This window comes from Ornithorhynchus anatinus, chromosome 9 (genome assembly GCF_004115215.2).
Source record: "Ornithorhynchus anatinus isolate Pmale09 chromosome 9, mOrnAna1.pri.v4, whole genome shotgun sequence".
Lineage (NCBI taxonomy): Eukaryota > Metazoa > Chordata > Mammalia > Monotremata > Ornithorhynchidae > Ornithorhynchus > Ornithorhynchus anatinus.
In genome coordinates, this window is record NC_041736.1 from 1,331,339 (window position 1) to 1,355,904 (window position 24,566).

The 24,566-nt window shown below is 48.7% G+C and overlaps 1 protein-coding gene across 1 annotated transcript in view; it reads right to left on the minus strand.

The window, feature by feature from the left end:
* The window catches only part of LRP1B (LDL receptor related protein 1B), a 389,846-nt gene that overhangs the window by 130,373 nt on the left and 234,907 nt on the right, over positions 1-24,566 (minus strand). Inside the window, 1 exon segment of the mRNA XM_029072223.2 lies at positions 2,704-2,893. Coding sequence (XP_028928056.2) covers positions 2,704-2,893 — 190 coding nt within the window.

Here is a 24,566-nt window from a genome sequence, read left to right on the forward strand (position 1 = left end):
ACCAGCGCTGGAGTCTGGGTGGGCCCACCGCCTCCAGTCTCTATCTAAAATTAGGGAGCGGAGCCCTTCCTCTCCCTCAGGTCCTTCTGCTCTGGTTTCTCCAGCTTCCCTTAACCCTGGATCCCTGGGGCATGACCACTCCTGTTAGGATGAACGACTGGAAAGTTGTTTCCCCATATTCTGTATGCCATCAACTTGGGCCTCTTTCAGGACACCAGAATTCTGTTCCTTCCACCCGGTGGATCTGGTGTCCAGGTACTCCTTCTCACCGTACCTCAATCTCATCTTTCTCACTGCCGACCTCTCGCCCACTCCCATCTCCGGCCTGGAATGACCTCCTTCTTCATATGCGACAATTACTCATCTACCTTCAAAGCCTTACTGAAGCCCTATCTCCTCCAAGAGGTCTTCCCTGACTAAGCCCTCCTTTCCTCTTCTCCCACTCCCTTATGCGTTGCCTTGATTTGCCCCCTTTATTCATCTTCCCTCCCTGCCCCAAAACACTTATGTACGTATCTGTAATTTATTTATATTAATGTCTGTCTCCCCCTCTAGACTGAAACCTCACTGAGGGCAGGGTATGGGTCTGTTATATTGTATTCTCTCAAGCTCTTAGTACAGTGCTCTGCACACAGTAAGCACTGAATACAGTTGCCTGACTGACTGTATGCTCCCATTCTCCTCCCTCTCTGTTCCCTCTCTCCTCCTCCAGTTCCTCTAACGTCTTCGCCACCTAGGTCTCACACTCAGGAGGGGCCAGCTGCCAACCCAAATGCCTCATAGTCTACCTGAGATTTATCATAGACTCCCAGAGATCTTCCTTCCCTGTAAATGCCTAGAGATGGCATCGGGCTCTGCTCTGCTGTTTCACTAGGTCCATGCACCCGGGGAAATTCACAACTCAATCAGTTTCAGCTTGCTAATTAAAACGACTCCCACACTGTAACCGAGAACAGCATCTGGACTCTCTGTGTTGGCCCTCTTCGTTACAAATTTTGTGGCAATTGCAACCACGGGCAACTGAGCTTCTGCTGGGTGGTGCAGAAGGAGAAATATGTGCTTCAGTTAAAAATATTTATGGGCTGTTAACAAGCAACGCTTCAAAGGGTAATGTGTTCACTTAAAAATGCATCTATGTGAGAATATATGTATATACATATGTATATAAATATGAATTCATTATATATATGTGTGTGTGTGTGTAAGAAAGATTCATATCTTCAAACCCAATTCAGTAGGGGAGTCTTTGGATGTTAAGTATACTTTTTGGATATACCTGGAGAAGAATTTGCATCAGCACAGCCAGACCAAGCTTGGCAAATTCCATTACTCAGACCAAATGTTTTGCGAATCCATCTGCAATTGTCTGATCTCTCCTACTGCATGACATCCCCCCACACCCCAATTGCTGGTGCTGACACACCTTCCGAGAATGGAGGCCTCTGTGGCTACTCGACATTTTGGGCATTCCACAGGGTGTTTCGGGGTGCTCACAAGGAGCGGACCAGAGAGGGGACAGAGAAGCATTGGGTAGTTCCAGCTCAGTGAACTGCATCCATTAGAGAGGCTGGGGCAGAAATGATCACTATTATTATTATGTCACACCGCAGGGTGATCACTGGCCACGAAATTCTCTCTGGGACTATGCCCTCCAGGCCAAGGCAAATTTTGCAGCCCCACCAACAAAGTCCTTAGCAGTTAGTCTAGTCCATTTGGACTGGACTGTCACTCTTCCTCAGTGCTTCTATGTGACTTCTCTTATTTCCCTCTTGGTGTGTGTGTGTGGTGGGGAGACCGTGTTCTTATGGATCCCCATTTTATAGGTGAGGAAACAGAGGTCCAGGTCACCTGACAAGTCAGTGACAGAACTAGGACTAGAACCTAGGTCTCCTACATCCCTGTCCTGTGCTCTTTCCACTTAACCACACTGCTTGGGAAGAGGGCTCTGCTACATTGATTAGGCAGCCCGCCGTCACTCACGGTTGAGAGTGGATGTAGCGGGCGGAGGGACACAATTTTTTCACTTTAAAATAAATTCATGGGGTGGGGGGGGGCTTTTCTTCCTCCCCACTTTACTCAGGAGCGTGCCCCCTAATGGTAGAGGTTCTTCAGGGAAATAAAATGAAAACTTGAATATGAACCCAGAAAGCCACCAAAGCCCTCTTGCCCAGCCCAGTCTGCTACGGTCAGGGCAAGGCAATAAGCAGAGCTGTCCCCATGGGGAGGGGTTCGGGGACGTGAGGAACCTTGAACGACGACCTGGACGCCCGCCTCACTACCCTCCTGCCTGAGGAGGCCTAGACCCAGCTCCGCCGGCACTCACCTCTCCCTCCCTCCCCAGGCTCCGCCAGGCGGCATTTAACTGCTCCGGGCTGTGGTGAGAGGGGCCCTGGAGTGGGTCTCTCCTGGAATGGCCAGAGCCTTTGAATCACTTCAAAACCTTGTGGGGAGGTGGCGGGGGAACCTTTAGAACCCAGGGAGCAGTCTGCAATACCCAGCGGAGGATAAGACCCCAAGGTGAAGGCCTTTAGATCATATTTTAGAGGGCCTTCACAACCCAGGTAGTGGTCTTCATAACTCAATCCTCAGAACCCACATGAGGGGTGGCCTTCAGAACTTGTGGGGGAGGGTGCCTTGAGAACCCCAGTGGAGTTGGAGTGGTGGGCCCACAGGGAAGGGGGAAAAGGGAAGGGCACAACGTACTTCTGGCATTCATCCAGCGCCAAAACGTGGGGGTGGTCGTCCTGGGCCATGGTGATGACCGCTTCCCTGCGGAAGGCTCCGGGTCGCCTCTGGTCCACCGTATGCCTGGTGATGGATGACGTGGTCGAACTGGTCCAGTACAGAGCATCCCAGCCTCGGTGGTACGCCAGTCCTTCCACCGACCCTACATCTGACAGACACACAGGCCGATTGACTTCTGGGAATGAGGCGAAGGGGGACGGGGGATCGGGAGGGAAGGCCCGGGGGGTGGTCAGTGACTCTTCGGGTTTAAACCCGGTTGGTCAATCCCCCTCTGCTCGTTCCCATCCCCCAGTTCAGAACCACCTAGGCAAAACAGTCCAAAGACTTAGCTCGGATGGCGTCTAAATGAGATATTTTTTTCCGCCCTACGGCAATCCGACGGGCGTTTTTAATAAGTCCCGGTGGCCCGCTCTTCTATTTCCTATGAAAAATGGGATCTAGAAACCGACGCAAAAGAAATGAGTAGCGGGCTAAGACCCCTTCTGTGTCAGGGAAAGATGAATGGGACTTCCCAGTTTCCAATAAATAAAAGCGACATTGAAACCCAGAGTAATTATTTCCAGCTCTGGGCGCCCAGACACCTGGGAGGCTGGCTCTCACCAACACCCAGGCCATCAGCTCCTGGGAAAGCACACGTATGTCCTACCCACATGTATGTTCTACCCCACTTGTAGAAAGTTGCTCCTCTAATGTTCGTAAGAGGTGCTGGGGGTTGGCTTGATACCCAAGGAGTTAATACCCTGTCGCTTTCCACAAGGGGTCCACCGGGGGTGGGAGTAACGGGTATTCATTCATTCAATAGTATTTATTGAGCGCTTACTATGTGCAGAGCACTGTACTAAGCGCTTGGGATGAACAAGTCGGCAACAGATAGAGACAGTCCCTGCCGTTTGACGGGCTTACGGTCTAATCGGGGGAGACGGACAGACGAGAACAATGGCAATAAACAGCGTCAAGGGGAAGAACATCTCGTAAAAACCGATGGCAACTAAATAGAATCGAGGCGATGTACAATTCATTAACAAAATAAATAGGGTAACGAAAATATATACAGTTGAGCGGACGAGTACAGTGCTGTGGGGATGGGAAGGGAGAGGTGGAGGAGCAGAGGGAAACGGGGAAAATGAGGCTTTAGCTGCGGAGAGGTAAAGGGGGGATGGCAGAGGGAGTAGAGGGGGAAGAGGAGCTCAGTCTGGGAACGCCTCTCGGAGGAGGTGATTTTTAAGTAGGGTTTTGAAGAGGGAAAGAGAATCAGTTTGGCGGAGGTGAGGAGGGAGGGCGTTCCAGGACCGCGGGAGGACGTGACCCGGGGGTCGACGGCGGGACGGGCGAGACCGAGGGACGGCGAGGAGGTGGGCGGCGGAGGAGCGGAGCGTGCGGGGTGGGCGGTAGAAAGAGAGAAGGGAGGAGAGGTAGGAAGGGGCGAGGTGACGGAGAACCTCGAAGCCTAGAGTGAGGAGTTTTTGTTTGGAGCGGAGGTCGATAGGCAACCACTGGAGTTGTTTAAGAAGGGGAGTGACATGCCCAGATCGTTTCTGCGGGAAGATGAGCCGGGCGGCGGAGTGAAGAATAGACCGGAGCGGGGCGAGAGAGGAGGAAGGGAGGTCAGAGAGAAGGCTGACACGGTAGTCTAGCCGGGCTATAACGAGAGCCCGTAATAGTAAGGTAGCCGTTTGGGTGGAGAGGAAAGGGCGGATCTTGGCGATATTGTAGAGGTGAAACCGGCAGGTCTCGGTAACGGATAGGATGTGTGGGGTGAACGAGAGGGACGAGTCAAGGATGACACCGAGATTGCGGGCCCGAGAGACGGGAAGGATGGTCGTGCCATCCACGGTGATAGAGAAGTCTGGGAGAGGACCGGGTTTGGGAGGGAAGATGAGGAGCTCAGTCTTGCTCATGTTGAGTTTTAGGTGGTGGGCCGACATCCAGGTGGAGACGTCCTGGAGGGAGGAGGAGGCAGGAGGAGGAGGGAGGAGGAGTAGAGTAGAGGCACAGTTTGCATAAGAGCAGTTGCACTGGCTTCCAGATTTGCCTGGGCAACCTATCAGTTTTACCCACCAATCAATCAAATAATTGTATTTTAGAGTGCTTACTATGTGCAGGGGGCTATACTACGCACTGGAGTGGATACAAGCAAATTGGTTTGGACACAGTTCCTTTCACACATGGGGCTCACAGTCTTCATCCCCATTTTACAGATGAGGTAACTGAGGCCTAGAGAAATTAAGTGACTTGCCCAAGGTCACACAGCAGACAAGTAGCACGGCAAGTAGAGAAGTAGCATGGCCTTGCGGTTAGAGCCCGGACCCGTGAGACCGAAGGACCTGGGTTCTCATCCCAGCTCCGCCCCTTGTTTGCTGTGTGACCTTGGGCAAATCACTCAAGGGACACGCCTGTCCGGGGAGGCAACCTCTCCCCAGGAGGGCCGCCATCACCCCACCGCCGCTCTGTAGATTGAGAAGAACCTTTTGTGCCTGTTGTGTTTTCACTGGGTAAGTGCCTGCACGGCACCCAGATTCAGTTACCGATTCTGTCCCCCCTTCCTTCTCCAGGATATTGAAATAAGCGGCAGAGAGACAGATGGGAAAAGACAGGTTCTCAACAGTAAATTGCCAGCAGACTGTTGGAGGCGTATATCACCGGAAAATCAGGGGGAAGAGCGAGAGACGTGGTAGGCAAAGACCAAGGAGATGCGGGAAAGATCAATGATGGGAGGGGAGTGTAAATCACAGAGGTGATTGGCTTCAAGCAGCCATCTAAGATTCGAATCCCAGGAGGTAGGGAAATGATGACACCCGCCAGACTGCTGTTGAATCGTTTCACTAAATGTAAAAGCAAAGACTCTTTTTTCCCCCCTTCTTCTCTCCTCTACGCCCTCTCCCCTATCTTCCTCCTCCCCTCCCCCTTTCTCTTTAAGGAAACTCGCAAAGATCGAGAGATTCTCCCCACACCACATGGGGAAACGGCAGAGAACTCTTGAGTGGTGGTAGAAGGAATTGTGTGACAGGAGGCAGCTATTGCTGGGAAATGCAATAATAACTTCGTCTTTCTCTTAGGCACGGGGAAGTGGAGGAAATCAGTTAGAACAAAGACCTGTTTTTTCTGGGAGAGAAGAGAAAAATGATCGAGACACAGGGTCAGGCTGAAACAAGTTGAAAACAGAAAAAAAGAAAACTTGGAACAAGTGGGAACAGAGAAGGCTTTGAATCAAACTCTCGGGGGAACGAGGAGGAGAGGGGAGGGGTGGGGGTGAAGCCGAACTTGGAGGATTTCTAGAACAGCCAGGAAATGAGTGTGGCACCAGAGTGCAAGAAGTAAGGGAGAAAGAAGCGTAGAGGGGTGAAAAATCAAAAGTTAGCAAAGGTCAGGATCAAAAATATCAATTACCAGGATATCGCTGGAGCTTTCAGTGTGCATACTACCCCAGTAAAGTCCTGGGGTGTGTGGGAGACATAGAGAGGAAGTAAAAGGTGCGTGCCTGCCTTCAGAGAGCTTGCAGTCTCATAGGATTGACATTAAACACCCACTGTCAAATACAGAACATTGGAGGGAGAAGGCATATACAAATTAGAGACAAGTAACAAACCAACCTATAGATACAACGAGATTGTTTGGATGGCTGATGGAGGGTAAAAATGAGGGGGAGTTTTTTTTACTAAGGTTTGTGAAGAAGAGGGCAGACGGGTATAGACTAAAGTGGAAGAGGAGGTTATTTCTGGCAGGGGGAAGGTGTGAGTTAAGGTTCTGGGCCGGAAGAAAACACATTCTGTGACAAAAGGTTCCAGAGCCGGGAATGGTGGTTGAGCCTGAGGGGGTCTGGTGCCAGAGGTCAAGGGTTTATAGGCCAGGAGCCGACCACCAAGGGGAGAAACCAGAGGCAATGGCTCAACAGCAGCTGACAGGCATGTTGTGAGCTCAGTGGGAATGCCTCAGGCAGGAAAAGCTCAAGTTGCATATCACCACCAACCATGCAGCAAATCAATCAAAGGTATTTAGGGAACACTTACTGTGTGGAGAGCACTGTGCTAAGCATCAGGGAGAGAATGATAGAATAGAGTAGTAGAACTGCGAAACTAGGGAGGCCAAATATTGCCTATCTGGCAGACCATGAGACTGGCAGTCAGAAGATCCCCGCTCTGCCCCGGGCCTGCTGTGTGAACTCTCGGCCAAGTCCCTTAACCTCACTGGGCCTCATTTTCCTCATCTGTACAATGGGAAGAATAAATCTGCTCACCCTTTTATTTTGCGAGACACACGAGGGGCAGCTATTGAGTCTGATCTGATTATCTTGTGTCTACCCCAGTGCTTAACATGATGTTTAGCAGATTGTTAGCCCAATGAATAGTAGACATAATAATTACCATGAGTGATTCTTTTTTTTTTTTAATGGAATTTGTTCCATTCTTACTATGTGCCAGGCACCGTTCTAAGTGCTGGGCTATATACAAGCTAATCAGGTTGGACACAGTCCCTGTCCTACAATGGGCTTCCAGTCTTAACCCCCATTTTACAGATGAGGTAACTGAAGCCAGGGGAGGTGAAGTAACAAGGTCACATTGCAGACAAGTGGCAGAGCTAGGATTAGAACCCAGGTCCTTCTGACTCCCAGGACGGTGCTCTATCCACTAGGCCATGCTTCTTCTCGTGAACCCGGTATTTATTGAGCGCTTACTGTGTGCAAAGCAATCTACTAAGAGCTTAGGAGAGTACAATAGAGACTACAATTTAGTAAACGGGCACATTCCCTGCCCACAAGGAGCTTACAGTTTAGAGACAAATTATGCCAGCACCCCCATTCTCGCTTCCCGTCTCTCCTGGCCTCCTTACGCCGCCCCAAACCCAGTTCCCGTCTTCCACTAGACCACTTCAACCTCCTCTGGCTCCATCTCGGCCCAGTAACTTGACAATCCGCTGCAGCCACCCCATCGAGCCGCTGAGCCCGTTTTGCAGGGGCAGGGAGGGAAGGGACGCCCGGCTCCGGCCCGGGATGTCTCGGTGACATCGGCCCTGGCCCGTGTTTGGAATCACGGGGGCTGCAAATGAGAAGCAGCACATTTGTTTCGGTGACACGCTGAATGAAAACACCAACGACATTAGCAGCCCACGGTGCCGATGCAATTTATCCGAGCCGTGAAGCAACAGTTTATGATTTTCAAATGAATAGCACATTTAAATGAAGGGAACATTAATACAATATGATATTAATATACAAATACTCCCATTATTCACCTGCCACTGACATTCTGAATTAAATCAGTAATGGGGTGTGTAACTGATTGAATATCTACACAACAGAAAGCAACAGCTTATGATTTAAAGAGGCGATGGTAGAGTGATCATATCATTACGCTGCCAAACGCCATCTATCACTTTTACTGAACTTAACGAAGATGGATTACATCCCCCAGATGAGATGCAGACTATAAATACTGTCCCGCTGATCTTCATCTGACTTTTCTCCTCAACAGACAAGCGGCGGATCAATAATCGAGGAAGCCCAAGCAGAGGTCGGTCACTATCCGGCCCTGGGATGGGATCTCAAGTGTAAGAAGTTTTGGTAGCCATGCTCTTCAGTTTGGTCCTGGCCCCTCTCCTCACTTCCTTTAATGATAATGGTGCTCACTAGTGTGTGGAGCACTGTGCTGTGCACTGGTGAAGACTCGAGGTAATCAGGTGGAGCCCAGCCCCTGTCCTCACCCAGAGCCCCTTCGGTTTCAGCAGAAAGAGCCAGTCTGCTCAGGACATCCACTCCCACCCCCGACTGGCCTGTTCCGTTTAGATTCGTTCTGCCCTCCCAGCCCCACAGCACTTATGCATATATCTGTAATTTATTTCTACTCACGTCTGCCTCTCTAGACTGTAAGCTCATTGTGGGCATGGAATGTGCCTGTTTATTATTGTATTGTACTCTCCCCACCGCTTAGTACAATGCTCTGCACACGGTAAGTGCTCAATAAATATGACTGACTGGCCCCGACTGGCTCAGCCGCCTAGATACGCCCTTTCATCCAAATTTCCGCACTCGACCCCTCCGGCTCTCAGGCCGAACACGGTCATCTGTGGCACCAAGTCGCGCCATCTCACTTGTGGAATTAGCATCTTAAGACCGGAACAAAGAGAAGGCCATAAAAGTGCGCACAAACATTCCATTTAGCTAAGAACTTCTGGGGTTGCTTTACCACCGCCAACCCATTAAACACCTGCCCGGGTTTTTATTTACCATCTCTTTAGTGCTCACGATTTACCTTTCTGGGCACGGCCTGCCAATGGCTGCGGCAGGATGAGCGTACGGGGGCTTGGGGATTTTCAGGGGAGCCTGCCATTGTAGGAGATAACAGGTGGTCAGCATGTGCTGTTTTGAAGAGGAGATAATGTCTCCACAGCAATAGAACATCTGAGGAGACGCTTTAACTGTTCCCATTCACCGCTAATTGCACCATCAGAACTTTAATTAATTCTTTACCCTTCCTCTATGTTTCCCTGATCGCTGTAAGGCAGGAAATCACTAGTAACCAAAAGGAAGAATCTATAGAAACAATAAGGAGGTGTAATAGGAGAAAGGATGAATGGCAAGATGGTTAACATTTCATCCCGAGATGACGACGGAAAGTTCTGACCACCTAATTAGTTCGGTCTTTGATTCGTCTCAGAAAGGGGCCCTCACTCAGGGTTTCTGGAGCCCTGAGGTCTGGTCTGCCATGGACGACACTGAAGCCTCTAGATCACCACCCCAGGGGTCAGGGCTTCTTCAGCATATCGTTGCTCCCTGGGCTCGCAGAGGGTTAATAACAAGAGGTTTCTAAAGGTCTGAAAAGAGAGGTCATGGATGGGGATCAGACCTCAGGCTTCTGCTGAACTCTCCCAGGTGCCTAGTCCAGTGCACCACTCCCGCTGGGCACTCAGTACATAGTGTCACCGCTGATCTGCCTCGGCTAGAGGAGGTGCCCTGACCCTGCCCGGCCTGGCATGAGAGAGACGGGGCCAAGAGTAGGACTTCCAACTTCCATTGCTAAATTCACCAGAACCGCCCTCCTGTGTGATCTAGTGGAAAGAGCACAGGCCTTGGAGTCAGAGATCCTAGGTTCTACTTTGCGGCTCCACCTCTTATCTGATGTGCGACTCTGGACAAATCACTGACTTCTCTGTGCCTCAGTTCCCTCATCTCTAGAATGGAGACTCAAAACCTGTTCTCTCTCCTTCTCATCCCCTTTCAGGACCCGATTATCTTGTATCTACCCTGGCGCTTGGTACACTACTTGGCACTTAGTAAGCAAATACTGTTATTGCTATCATCATTATTTTTCCAAAGCACTTTCCCATTACTTGATAGATTTTTGTCCTCACAACATCTCTGAGGCAGGCAGGCATTATTATCTCATTCTGCAGATGAGGAAACAGAGGCGTCGAGAGCCGAGGTGATTGGTTCATGATCCCTCAGCAGGCCAAGTACAGAGCTGAGGCTAGAACTCAGGGCGTTAAGGTGCCAGACCCACAGACCACTTTACTCCACCCCATAGCTTCTGATGAATTCAGTGTCACCACTGACATCGCAAATCCCACACTTCTAGAGAACGCTACGGCCGGAAGGGACCTTCAGGGGTCATGGGGTCCGGCACCCTGTGGGTTCAGGCAGAGGATGAGAAAAACCACCCAGGGCCGACGATGGGACTATTTTGCCTACCTTCAATCGAGGTTTTGACCTCACTTCTAACGGGACTTCTTCCTTCCTTCTAATCACTATACATTCAAACATGTCAAGGGACTAAAATTAGCTGGGCAAATATGCTTATTGTGCATAGTAAATCACTCTACTTTAAAGGGAATCAGCTTTGCAGGCCATTTGCAGTCTAGCGATGCAGCGCTGGCCCATTGACGACTAGCTGTCATCAATTTGTTTACGAACAGCCACGTGCCCTAAGCAAACTGCTGCTGGGGAATGCTGACTTCGGAAGCCACGGTGGAAAAAGAAAAACCTATGACATAGATGAGGCCAGCGTCCAAGTCAGAGGACCTGAGTTCTAATCCCGGCTCAGCCACTTGCCTACTGTGTGAGCTCGGGAAAGTCACAACACTTCTCCGTGGCTCAGTTCATGTGTTCTAATTCCAGCTCCACCACTTGTCTGTGACCTTGGGCAAGTCGATTCACTTCTCTGTGCCTCAGTTATCTCACCTGTAAAATGGGGATTAAGACTATGAGCCCCAAATGGGACAGGGACTGTGTCCATCCAAGCTGACTGTATCTACCCCAGTGATTAGAACAATGCTTGGCACATAGTAAGAGCTTAACAAATACCATCATTATTATTATGGCAGATGCTCAATTCTGTGGATAATAATGTCGGTATTTGTTAAGCGCTTACTATGTGCAGAGCAGTGTTCTAAGCTCTGGGGGAGATACAGGGTAATCAGGTTGTCCCACGTGAGGCTCACAGTTAATCCCCATTTTACAGATGAGGTAACTGAGGCACAGAGAAGTGAAGCGACTTGCCCAGAGTCACACAGCTGACAAGTGGCAGAGCCGGGATTCGAACCCATGACCTCCGACTCCCAAGCCCAGGCTCTTTCCACTGAGCCATGCTACTTTCCCAATGGTAATGCTCACCGTATGGGAAACTGTCCAAATGCACATATATTTTACTGTTTGTTGGAGTTTTGGTTCATCAGCAGGTAGGTTATTAACAGTAGGGCACTTCTGTGTCGGGTATTGGTTTACTTGTTTTTGAAAATGAAGAAAACAACAATGAGCCGTGGGCCTGCTGGTGGTGGGGGTGATCTTGTAGTGCTGGTGCTAGTGGTACTGTGGTGCTGATGGTGTTGCTAGTGGTACTGGTGGAACTGGTAGGGCTGCTGGCGGGATTGGTGGTACTGGTAGGGCTGCTGGTGATGTTGCTGACAGCGCTGAAGGGCCTGTTGGTAGCATTGCCGGGGGCACTGGGTCTGCCGGTGCTGCTGCCGGTGGTACTGGGGGCACCGATGAAGCCGTGCTGCAAATCCTTCTGCACGTACCCGGCACTGGATTTGCAGGAGATTACATCATATCTCAGACTTCTCGGTAACTTTTCTTATTCCACTTTTCCCTGGAAACATTTGTAAATTCGACTCGTAACCTTGCTCCTTTGGCTCCTCCCGCTGGCTTCCCAGCTGTTTCATCTTCTGCCGCCGCCGAATTCAAAGGTGGATGAGCTCAGTGAGTCAGCGGGAGCGACCGTGGGGAGCGGGGCTAGGTCCTGGGCAGGTCCCCGGCAGGTCCCCGGGGGCGGCCCTTTCTCAGAGAGGGGGGTGCGGTGCCGGGGGCCTGGAGCTGTCTCTTTCTGAAAGCGGGGGTGGGCGCTTCAGAGGCTCCTAGGGGCAGACTTCCTACGGGCACTGGCTCCAAGACCCTATTTAATGCGGATTTCCCTCCCACACCCATCCCTCCCCATGTCCCCCAACGGTCCCTACCTCCACGTCTCCTCCACTTCTGCATCCTGATCCCTGAGCCCTTGTCTGTCTGTCGGTCTGAAAGTTCCTATGTGGACGAAACACCTAGGGAAGCAGCGTGGCTCAGTGGAAAGAGCCTGGGCTCCGGAGTAAGAGGTCATGAGTTCGACTCCCGGCTCTGCCGCTTGTCATCCGTGTGACTGTGGGCGAGTCACTTAACTTCTCTGTGCCTCAGTTACCTCATCTGTAAAATGGGGATTAACTGTGAGCCTCACATGGGACAACCTGAGTACCCTGTATCTACCCCAGTGCTGAGAACAGTGCTCTACACATAGTAAGGGCTTAACAAATACCAACATTATTATTATTATTACCTACCAACCCTGTTATAGTGTGCTCTCCCAAGAGTGCTCTGCACACTGTCAGTGCTCAAAATAGATTGGGAGCCCGTTGCCGGCAGGGATTGTTATGTTGTACTTTCCCAAGCCCTGAGTACAGTGTTCTGTACTATTTTGTGCAGAAATAATTAATTAATACAATTGAATGAATGAAAATAAATACCACTGATTGATTGACTGATCGATCATCTGTCTTCTCTGACTGAGTTGATGGAGACCAGGTCCTGGACCCTGACCCACATGGGATTTCTGGACCAGTCAGCCCTGGCTCCTGCCCCAGAGGGCTCTGGACGACCCCTCCACTCAACCCGGAGGCCTCCGACAGACTGACCAGGAGGGAATCTAGGCTTCCGTTTGGGGGCAGCGAAAGAGGGAAATAGGGCAAGCCACTAATCCTCTCTGGCCTTGACTTTCCTCATCAGTAAAATGGGAGTGTTAGGTTGCAAGTCCCCAGTGGGACAAGGACTGGGCCTATTTGATTATTATTTACTGTAGCACTGAGCACATAGTGAAGACTTGATAAATGTCATAAATAAGAGGCAAAGTCCTTTCCATACCTGTCCTCTGCACATCTTCTCCTCAGTTTGGTTAAATGGAATTTGAAGGCACATTTTACTATGATGATAATGATAATAATAACAATTATGGTATTTGTTAAGTGCTTACTATATAATAATGTGGGTATTTGTTAAGCGCTTACTATGTGCAGAGCACTGTTCTAAGCGTTGGGCTAGATACAAGGTAATCAGGTTGTCCCACATGAGGCTCACAGTCTAGATCCCCATTTTAAAGATGAGGGAATTGAGGCACAGAGAAGTAAAGTGACTTGCCCACAGTCACACAGCTGACAGATGGCAGAGCTGGGATTCAAACCCATGACTTCTGGCTCCCAAGCCCGTGCTCTTTCCACTGAGCCAGGCTGCTTCTCGTGTCAACCACTGTACTAAGTGTCAGAGCAGACACAAAGATAATCAGGCTGGACTGAGTCCTTGTCCCACATGGTGCTCAGAGTCCAAGTAGGAGGGGCCTGCTGCGTGACCTTGGGCAAGTCACTTAACTTCTCTGTACCTCAGTCACCTCATCTGTAAAATGGGGGTTCAGACAGTGAGCTCCATGTGGGACATAGACCGTGTCCACTCTGGTTAGCTTGTATCTACCCCAGCGCTCAGAACAGTGCTTGACACATTAGTAAGCACTTAACAAATCCATCATATTTTATTGAATAGCATAATCACCCCAATATTTTGCATTACTTTTGCAAAACAAAACCAGGCATCAGAAAAGAACCAAATCTTGCGATGAGGAGCGGGAGATAAAAAAAAGGGAGGAAAAAGGAGGAGGAAAGGAAGGGAATAGGAAGAGAAACTTAGAGAGGGCATCTGGGACTGTCTCTCAGGTCTATTTCATTCTCCCAAGTGCTGCATACCATAGGAACTCAACAAATTCAACCCCGCTCCGCACTTCCCCTCTCCCTACTCCACAAGCAAGCTTCTGACTGAAGAAACTCCCTACCTCCCTGAGGGAGCTGGATGTGCTCCTTTTCCATTCTGACTCTTCTCCTCTTCCATCCCAGCGTGCTCTCCATATCTCATTTAAAATTATGTGTCTCAAAACCAGTCTTATAGATCCGCCTCCTCAAGAGCATTTAACGATCGCTTACCGTGTGCAAGGCACGGCACTAAGCACTTGGGATAGTACAATACAACAGTTAGTAGACACATTCCCTCCCCACAGTGAGCTTACACTCTAGAGGAGGAGACAGACATTAATAGAAATGAATGATATATCACTTATAGACAGGAACATAGGCGACAATGAGAGCAAATAGTGTAATTTCTATTCTTTCCTGTTATATCCTTGGTCTTCCTCCTGCTCCCACTACTGGCAAATCATTTTTGTCTCTCTGTCCACTTCATTTAATCGGAAGTCCCTTGAGGCCTGAGAATGTGTGTTTTACTTCTGTTTTACTCTTCCAAGCACTTAGGGTTTTGCACTCTGTGGGTGCTTAGAAAATCCCGCTGATGATGTCTAATAATGTGACAAAAAACTGAGCTACCTTCCTCCCTCTCCAATATGAGAGGCTGGGTAGAAAAATCTGTCATATCTCCTTTCCTACTTACCCTCCTCCCTGTCATCCGTGCACTTGAGTCTGTCCTCCGTAAGCACCTTCCCCACTCCCTCTCCCACTGTACTAATGTACATATTCTATTCCCTGTTGCTTCCCCTACATATTCTATTCCCTGTTGCTTCCCCTACCTGTAATTTACTTTGATGGGGGAGGGAGCTGATTGAATGCCTTAAAACCAGTAGTGATGAGTGGAGTCTGCTTTAAAAAAAAATCAAAATGGACTCAAAAAATCCTGCCACCCAAGCCCTAAAACAGTCAGAATACAGAAAACAGAACTGGAAGCAAAAAGTCTTCTCGAAAGTCAAATTGGACTCATTGAGTTGGAAGGAATAGTCCCCTCATTAGAACGGCCCTAACCAATGCAGACAGGGTAAAGTTTGCTAATTCATCACAGCCCCTGCCACTTTATGTTAGGATTGAATGGATTTTCTCTCCTATTGCTGCTAACACTTAAAGTTCAAAACCAGAGCAGTGTTGCTCTGCACAGCTCTTCATTTTATCCTGTGAAAGATGAGGTGCTAGCAAAATGCATCAATGTCAAAGCTCGCACCTAAGAAAAACAAACCTTTCAGTTAAGAAATCCATGCCTCGACGCATCGATTCAATTCAGAGAGAGACAAACGGGCAGTGTGTGTGTGTGGTGGGGGGGAAGGAGGGGGAAAGAGGGCAGCAGACTAAGTTGATTTATTCCTTCTAATACTACCAGCAGGCTGGTAGGAATACGGTAGGCTGGTTCGAGTCTGTGCTTACCTGCAGGGTTAAAATACAAGAATACTGCCAAGGGATGGTATTCTGATTAACATCTTTTGTGATGGAGAAATGGAGGTTGGGATGGGTTAAGAACAGAGCAAATCATTTCCAGAGATAGGAAATCTACTGAAGTGCTTCAACTTTCAATCAAATGGAAGTCCTTGATCCAATACTAGAACCAGGCACAGATGTGTTCATCGAGTCAAAATGTGAAATACCTTTTATTGCCCTGGAGTTTCTACTGACTCTCCCTGGCCACAAAATTCAATCATGTTACCAAAGGAGAGAGTATTTAAGATGCGAGTTCACCTTCATCTCTCACCACTCTCCAGCTTCCATGCTTCCAACCGAGTTCATTTTCTAAATGCAATCATTCCCAAATCCAGAGGCCAGAGGCCCCTCCATTATCCTTTACCCCCAATTTGTAACTCTCCCCCTCAGCTCCCCCGATATTCACAAGACCTCACTTTTCCCCTTCTTCAAAGTCCTATAATACCATTTCTTCTAGGGAGTCTTCCCTGATGAACAATATCTAAAGTTATAATAATAATTATGGAATTGGTTAAGCACTATGCGCCAAGCATGCCAAGCACTGTTCTAAGCACTGGGGTAGACACAAGCAAATCGGATTGGACACAATCTACCAGGCTCAATCCCCATTTTACAGATGAGGTAACTGAGGCACAGAGAGGTGAAGTGATTTGCCCAAGGTCACACTATAGACACGTGGCAGAGCCGGAATTAGAACCCATGACTTTCTGACTCTCAGGCCTGTACTCTATCCACTACGTCATGCTGCATCTCTCTTCTCACTTGTCTGCTGCGTGACCTGGGGCAGATCACTTCACTTCCCTCCCCACTCCAGTCTATACTTCACACTGCTGCCCGGATCATTTTTCTACAAAAACATTCAGTCCATGCTTCTCCACTCCTCAAGAACTTCCAGTGGTTGCCCCTCCTCTTCCACATTAACCAGAAACCGCTTACCATCGGCTTTCAAGCATTCAATTACCTTGCCCCCTACTACCCAGCTCACTCACTTCCCTCCTCTAATGCCAACCTTCTCACTGTTCCTCGATCTTGTCTATCTCATTGCCAACCTTATGCCCAAGTCCTGCCTCTGACCTGGAGTGCCCTCCCTTTTCATATCTGACAATTACTCTCCCCACCTTCAAATGCTTATTGAAGACACATCTCCTCCAAGAGGCTTTTCCTGGCTAAGCTCTCATTTCTTCTTTTCTCACTTCCTCTGTGTCGCTCTGACTTGCTCCCTGTATTCACCACCCTTTCTCCCCCAGCCCCACTGTACTTATGCACATATCCGTAATTCAATTATTTATATTAATGGCTGTCCCCGTCTCTAGACTGTAAGCTTGCTGTGGGCAAAGAATGCGTCTTCTATATTGTTGTGTTGTACTGTCCCAAGTGCTTACTACAGTGCCTTGCACGCAGTAAGTGCTCAGTAAGTACAACTGATAGAGTGATAAATGGCAAGATTTAATTTGAATGCTTTTACTCCCCCTTTGTTTTGCTTCTGCATCCCCTAACAATAACTCCCCCTGGCCTTTCTGCAGACTAGAATTAATTCTATGTGCATGCATTTGTGGGTAGGTGTGCGTGTGGGATATTCATTTCAAACTATCACTGGTAATTCCTGGACACCCACTGAGGCTACATACCCATTCTTTGCCCCAGGGCAGAAACTAGACCCATGTTTCCTGCCTCGAAGGAGCCAACGGTCCTACTGGGAAATAGGTAGCCTTTAGACCAGGGGCGTCTTCATTCATTTGGCTTCTGGTTCCCATCCAAGACATTCGGTTCAAGGGCTAACTCATCCACTGTGCGGCAATGACAGAGCCTCCCAAATGCTAATCAATCTTCCAGCTGAACTCCGTCCGGCTCACAGAGTGCTCCACGGAGTCTTTAGGGGGCATACCGAGAGAGTAATCATTTTTTCATCATCCTAAGCCTGGAGTATTATGCAGGATAAATATAAAAAAAGGTAAAGGTTTAGATATTCGCTGTAGACCAGGAAACATATTACTTTCACCTTCACAAAATAAATAGACTTACCTGCCCAAAGGAATTCGCTGATGCCCACAATTCTCCTGTGAGAGATGATTTGTCTGGTATTTATCAAAAGTAAATATGGTGCTGCCTGGTTTGTTGACGGTAAAGCCCCTAATGTAAACGGGCATCCTCTGGATTGCAGAAATGCCAGCATGTTCTCGAGCGGGTGGGTGAGTCTCAGCAGAAAGCCTGGGAGAGTTCTAGAGAAGAGGGACCCCTGGGGAAACTGTGATTTGTGTTGAAGAAATGCATTTCCTTTCTAGTTGTCCGTTGAGAAGAGTTCTTTTCTGGGACCATTAATCTCGTTTATTTTCCAATGGCTTAACTCCCCGGGGTGGAAAGACAATGTATATGGCACAAGAGGTATTTTCAAATCGGCACACGATTTGGATTTTTCTCCAACTTCTGCCGAGTTTGGTGGTTTTTTTTTAATGGTATTTGTTAAAAGCTTACTCTGAATCAGGCACTGTACTGCTCGCTGAAGTGAATACAAGAAAATTGGGTGGGACACAGTCCTTTATCTCACATGGGGCTCACAGTCTCAATCCCCATTTTACAGATGAGGTAACTGAGGAACAGAGAAGTGAAGTGCCTTGCCCAAAGTCACAAGGAGACAAGTGGAGGAGCCGGGAATAGAACCCAGGTCCTTCTGGTTTTTCTTGATTGGCGGGAGTTTTGGAAGATCTGTGGAGGCCCCAAGCCTGTCACAGTGGGAGGAAGGGTCTTACAAGGAGGGGTATTCGCGGGTGGTTTCTCGGGGTCAGACCTCACCCCATCCCGGTTCTGTTGGGGTCCGAGCAGGATCTGCTTCCAGGGAGCGGGATAATGGCTTGTTTATACACTGGGAATCTGCTTTAGTGAGCTGGAAATGTGCTACATAATAGGTTGTTTATGATTGGCAAAGCTGTTCGGTGAGCTGAAAATTTGTCAGATAATGGGCTGTTTATGAATTCTAAATCAATATTCAGTGAGCTGGAAACATGTAAGATAATGGGTTGTGTATGAGCAGTAAATCTGTTTCTAGTGAACTGGAAACATGTAAGATAATGGGTTGTGTATGAGCAGTAAATCTGTTTCTAGTGAACTGGAAGCCTGTTTAATACCGGACTCTTTATATGTTATAAATCTGCAGGGAGAAAACGGGTCAGATAATGGGTTCACCGAGACGGGCGAATCCAGTGTGGGTGAGATGGTGATAGGCCAGCCGGACATTGGCTCTCCTGGGGCCGGAGACTCTGAAGGACCTACTGTCAGCCGCCTGGAGCTGGGCTACTTTCAATTTGGTCTCTGCTTTGGTGATCACGAATGGTCCCACGTCATGACACGGAACCAAAGAGGAACACTCCCTGGCCTCAACAGGGCAGGAGAAATTCAGATTTTCAATCTACAATGCAACGTGAGAAAATCTAGTGTGGGCAGAGCACTCTATTGGGTGCCCACTGTGTGCCAAGTGGTGACTCAATCGATCAGTCAATGGTACTTATTGAATGCTTACTGTGAGATGAGCACTGTACTAGGAACTGGGGGAATGCAACATAAAGTTGGTAGACAGAGCGTACTTAGCGTATTTAGAGCACTTTACTGGGTGCCTGCTGTGTGTAGAGCACTGTACCACATGCTCAGCAATTGCCCTTCAACCCATCCCAGCTAGCATCCCAATACAGTTCAGAAATAAAATAAACCAGGTAAGGTGTTGGAGAAATCTTTGAGAGAAGAAATCCTGCAATTTGGAGTTTCTAATGGTGGATCAGGAGAGGGCAAGACCTGCGTTATTAATGTTGGTAGAAGATTTCACTGCCTGAGTTTTGGAAGAAGTGGATTGGAAAAGAGCAGAAAACTTCTCTGCTGGAGGACAACACAGCAATGAGAACTGGGGACAAGAGAGGTGGCCTAGGCTAGGGTTAATAATAATAATAATAATGTTGGTATTTGTTAAGCGCTTACTATGTGCAGAGCACTGTTCTAAGTGCTGGGGTAGACACAGGGGAATCAGGTTGTCCCACGTGGGGCTCACAGTCTTCATCCCCATTTTATAGATGAGGTAACTGAGGCCCAGAGAAGTTAAGTGACTCTGACTCCAAAGCCCGTGCTCTTTCCACTGAGCCACGCTGCTTCTCCTAGGGTTCTAATCCTGGCTCCACCACTTCTTTTTAATGGTATTTGTTAAGCGTTTACTATGTTCCAGAGACTGTACTCAGTGCTGGATTAGATCCAAGCAAATTGGGCTGGACACATTCCCTGTCCCTCATGGGGCTCTGAGTCTTAATCCCCATTTTACAGGTGAGGTAACTGAGGCACAGAGAAGTGAAGTGACTTGCCCATGGTCACAGAGCAGGCAGGTGATAGAGCCGGGATTAGAACCCAGGTCCTCTGACTCCCAGGCCCATGTTCTTTCCATTAGGTCACAATGCTCCTCATAATAGGGCTTTGAAGATAGACGAATTGATATAAGGAGGAGGGTCTCAGTAACCTTATTTGTAAAATGGAAATTAAGACTGTGAGTCCCATGTGGAATAGGGACTGTGTCCAACCTGATGATCCTCGTGGCTCAGTGGAAGGAGCACGGGCTTTGGAGTCAGGGCTCATGAGTTCGAATCCCAGCTCTGCCACTTGTCAGCTGTGTGACTGTGGACAAGTCACTTAATTTCTCTGTGCCTCAGTTCTCTCATCTGTAAAATGGGGATTAAGACTGTGTGCCCCACGTGGGACAACCTGATTCCCCTGTGTCTACCCCAGCGCTTAGAACAGTGCTCGGCACATAGTAAGCGCTTAACAAATACCAACATTATTATTACCTACCCCAGAGTTTAGAACAGTGCCTGGCATAGAGTAAGTGCTTAACAAATACCATTAAAAAAATATTCCACCCAATTACCGGACGCTGAAGGAATTCATCTAAGCTGCTGGGAAGATGTGGCCAAACGGACATCTGACCACGATTGACGTCCCCCTGGCTCAGCCCCACGGCCCATCCAGCCCACAGGAAGCAGGTGCTGGACTGATGATGATGATGTTGGTATTTAAGCGTTCACTATGTGCAGAGCACTGTTCTAAGCGCTGGGGGAGATACAGGGTCATCAGGTGGTCCCACGTGAGGCTCACAGTTAATCCCCAATTTACAGATGAGGTAACTGAGGCTCAGAGAAGCTCACAGTCACACAGCTGACAAGTGGCAGAGCCGGGATTCAAACTCATGACCTCTGACTCCCAAGCCCGGGCTCTTTCCACTGAGCCACGCTGCTTCTCTGACACACCCACCCATGGGCCTAGGGTTGGTTGATCCAGTTAGGGTTGGACGAGCCAATCTTTGTCTTCTGGCTAAATTTACTTATCTGCTGGTGTCTATTAGCCACACCTCGCCACAATTCACGTCTGCTGTCTCTCCCAGAAGAGGGGTAAACTCTTTGATGATAGTGAATACCTCTCTCATGTTGTTCTCCTAACACGTACACCTTCCCTGCACATACCACACACTCACCCACACACCCACCCACACACACACACACACACACACACACACACACGACAGCCTCCACTGTCTGACTTTTTGGCGGGGGAGCCTCGGGACCTTGTTTCCCCCAGGCTCCGCTTTGCATCGACTGGCTTGTACCTCAGCCCCTGATTAGAATGCTTAATGGAAACAAGCGAGTCTCCGATTCCAAGTCATCTTTCTCTGAAACGAGTTAATTATATTGCAAGAAAACAATTTCATGGGAAAATTAAGTCAGTGTCGGAGTCGGGTCTGATTAGAGCCTGGCTCCTTCATGGCTCACCGTCTCGAGGTCGGGCAGGTTCAACAGACTCTGAGCTTGCTCCAGTTGCAGAGTAAGCAATGTCCCGGTGGAAAGTGGAAGTGGAAAATGAGAGCAAAAACCGTCAGCGCATTTCTTGGGCCCCAGGATGGTGGTGAGGGGTGGGGAAGCGTCTGCAGGGGAGAAGGCGGTTCGTCTCCGGTGCCCACAGGGGATGGGATCCAAAGCCCCAAGGGGGCATTCTATGCCAAGGGCATTTTCTGGCATGAAACCTTATTAGCGCGGCCTGGGCCGCTGAGTTGTGCCAGCAGGAACTCCGGGAGCCAGGAATGACCTTGGGGGAGGTGGAGGCTTACACGGCTCAGCCGGGCTACTGTTGGCCCAGGAGGAAAGGAATGAGGAGGCCACAGACATGAAATTTCCGGGAACACAAAGCCCACAAAAGAGCAAGCACAGTGCCCCAGGCCTCGAACCAGAGATCCAGTCTCTGCTGGTCTTTGCAATTCATTGTTGTGGGAAGAAAACTGGTCTGTTATATTGCTGTATTGTATTCTCCCAAGCTCTCAGTACAGTGCTCTGCACAAAGTAAGCACTCAATGAACATGATTGATTGAGGAGAACAGAATGGCCTAGTTGGAAAGAGCATGGGTCTGGAAGTCAGAGGAACTGGGTTCTAATCCTGGCTTTACCACCTGCCTGGTCTGAGACCTTGGGCAAGTCGCTTCACATCTCCCTTCCTCAGTTTTCTCATCTATAAAATGGGGATTCAATACCTGTCCTCCCTCTCCTGTAGAATGTGGTCCCGACGTGGGACAGGGACTGTGTCCAACCTGGTTAACTTGTATCCGCCCCTATGCTCAGTACAGTGCTTGGAACACAGTAAGTACCTAACAAATACCATTATTATAAAAAATATGATTATTATTTAAGCAGGAGACAAAGCAGGGGCTACAAGGACCACCACGGCCCAGACAAGCCAGGTGTCAGGATGAGCGATGAAGACCCGGGGCAACCCGATCCGCTTTACTGAGACAGAGCCTTATACAGCTGGGAGACCAGTGTAGCAGACAGACCAGGCTGGAGGGTGGCGATTGTGAGCCACAGCTTCAAACACAAAAGACAAGGGGATCTCTACATGCAAGCTCCCCCCTCATCCCTACTGACCACCCAAATCCCCAAGTCCTTTATGAACATATCTTTATTACCATTCCTTCCTCCTATCTGTAATTTATTTTAATGCCTCTCTCTCTCTCTCTCCTGAAAGACTGTAAGCCCCTTGAGGACGGGAATCAGTATCTACTTTCCCTATTGTCTTCTGAGTGAACTAAATGGGATGCATGAACTCTGAGAGGTGCAAGTTTGGCTGGAAAATCTGGATCCAGGAAAGAACCCGTCGGCGCCGTTCAAGGGAGAAGATACAGAAAGTTGGCTGAGGCTTATAATTTCAGCACTTTCTCACTCGAGTTGCCCCATTTTCAAAGTGGCATAGCTATTTCCGGTTTAAGCACTTTTTGCTGATATGGCTTTCTAATCAAGAGGGTGAGACACACACTGAAAACCGAGCCCACATCCCACACTGATACGGTCGAGGTCTCAGTCATCCTCTGATCTTCACACGGCTCACAATGACGTGAACGATTTGCAATGAAAGTTATTGAATACCCCATGATTCATGGATGATTATACCAAAATGTTCCAGTCCTCTGGGGCCGGAGATGCGAGCAGAATGTTCTGGTACCTACTTTCCTTCAGAAAAGTAGGGCATTGCTGTTGTATATGCTACAATTTAGGAGTAGTACTACTGATGATAATTGTGGCATTTGTCAAGCAGTCACTTTGTGTCAAGCAATGTTCTAGGCACTGGAATAGAGACAAGGTAATCAGATTCAACACAATCCCTGTCCTACATGGGGCTCATGTCTAAGTCAGAGGGAGGGGGATTTAATCTCCATTTTATCCAAGAGATAATGGGTACAGAGAAGCTAAGTGACTTACCCAAAGACACACCGCAGTCAAGCGAAGCAGCGTGGCTTAGAAGAAAGAGCACGGGCTTGGGAGTCAGAGGACATGGGTTCTAATCCCAGGTCCGCCACTTGTCTGTTGTGTGACCTTGGGCAAGTCACTTCACTTCTCTGGGCCTCAGTTACCTCATCTGTAAAATGGGGATGTAAAATGGGTTTGTTTTTTTTTCTAACCTCGATATATCTCCAAGCGCCTAGGAAAATGCTTGGCACACCGTAGGTCCCCGGAAAAGTGCTCTGCAAAAGTAGGCACCCAATGCAGTCTGCTAACCGCATTCAGTGGCCCGTATATGCATTCTGTAGATAATAAGCAACCAATACAGTACTCTACATGGGAGGTTCCCCTTTCAGTGGAAGAAGCAGTGTGGGCCACATGGAAAGAGCATGGGCCTGGGAGTCAGAAGATCTGGGTTCTAATCCCAGTTCCACCACTTGTCTGCTGTGTGACTTTGGGCAAGTCACTTCACTTCTCTGTGCCTCAGTTCGACTGTAAAACGGGGATTAAAGCTGTGAGCCCCATGTGGGACATGGACAACCAACCTGATCGTCTTGTATCTTCTCCAGTGCTAATACAGAGCTTGGCACATAGGAAGCGTTTAACAAATACCATGAAAAAAATTACAGTGTTCTGCACACAGTGAACAACCAGAAGAGTGCTCTGTAAAAATCAGAGCTCCAATACAGTGCACTGATAACAGCAATGATAACTGTAGTACTTAATCATAATGTTGGTATTTGTTAAGCGCTTACTATGTGCAGAGCACTGTTCTAAGTGCTGGGGTAGATACAGGGTAATCAGGTTGTCCCACGTGAGGCTCACAGTTAATCTCGATTTTACAGATGAGGTCACTGAGGCACAGAGAAGTTAGGTGACTTGCCCACAGTCACACAGCTGACAACTGGCAGATCCAGGATTCGAACCCATGACCTCTGGCTCCCAAGCCTGGGCTCTTTCCACTGAGCCACACTGCTTACTATGTGCCAAGCACTGTACTAAGTGTAGAGGTAGATTCAAGCAAATCGACCCATGTGAGGCTCACAGTTTCAAACCCCATTTTACAGATGAGATAACTGTGACCCAGAGAAGTAAAGTGACTTGCCCAAGGTCACACGGCAGACATGTGACAGAGCTGGAATTAGAACCCTTTACCTTCTGTCTCCCAGGCCCATGCTCTCTCCATTACGGTGCTCTGCATACAGTAAGCAGCAAGAACAATACACTGAAAAGAACAGCTTATCAATACAGTGCTCAATACACAGTAAGTACTCAGTACCAGTGAAC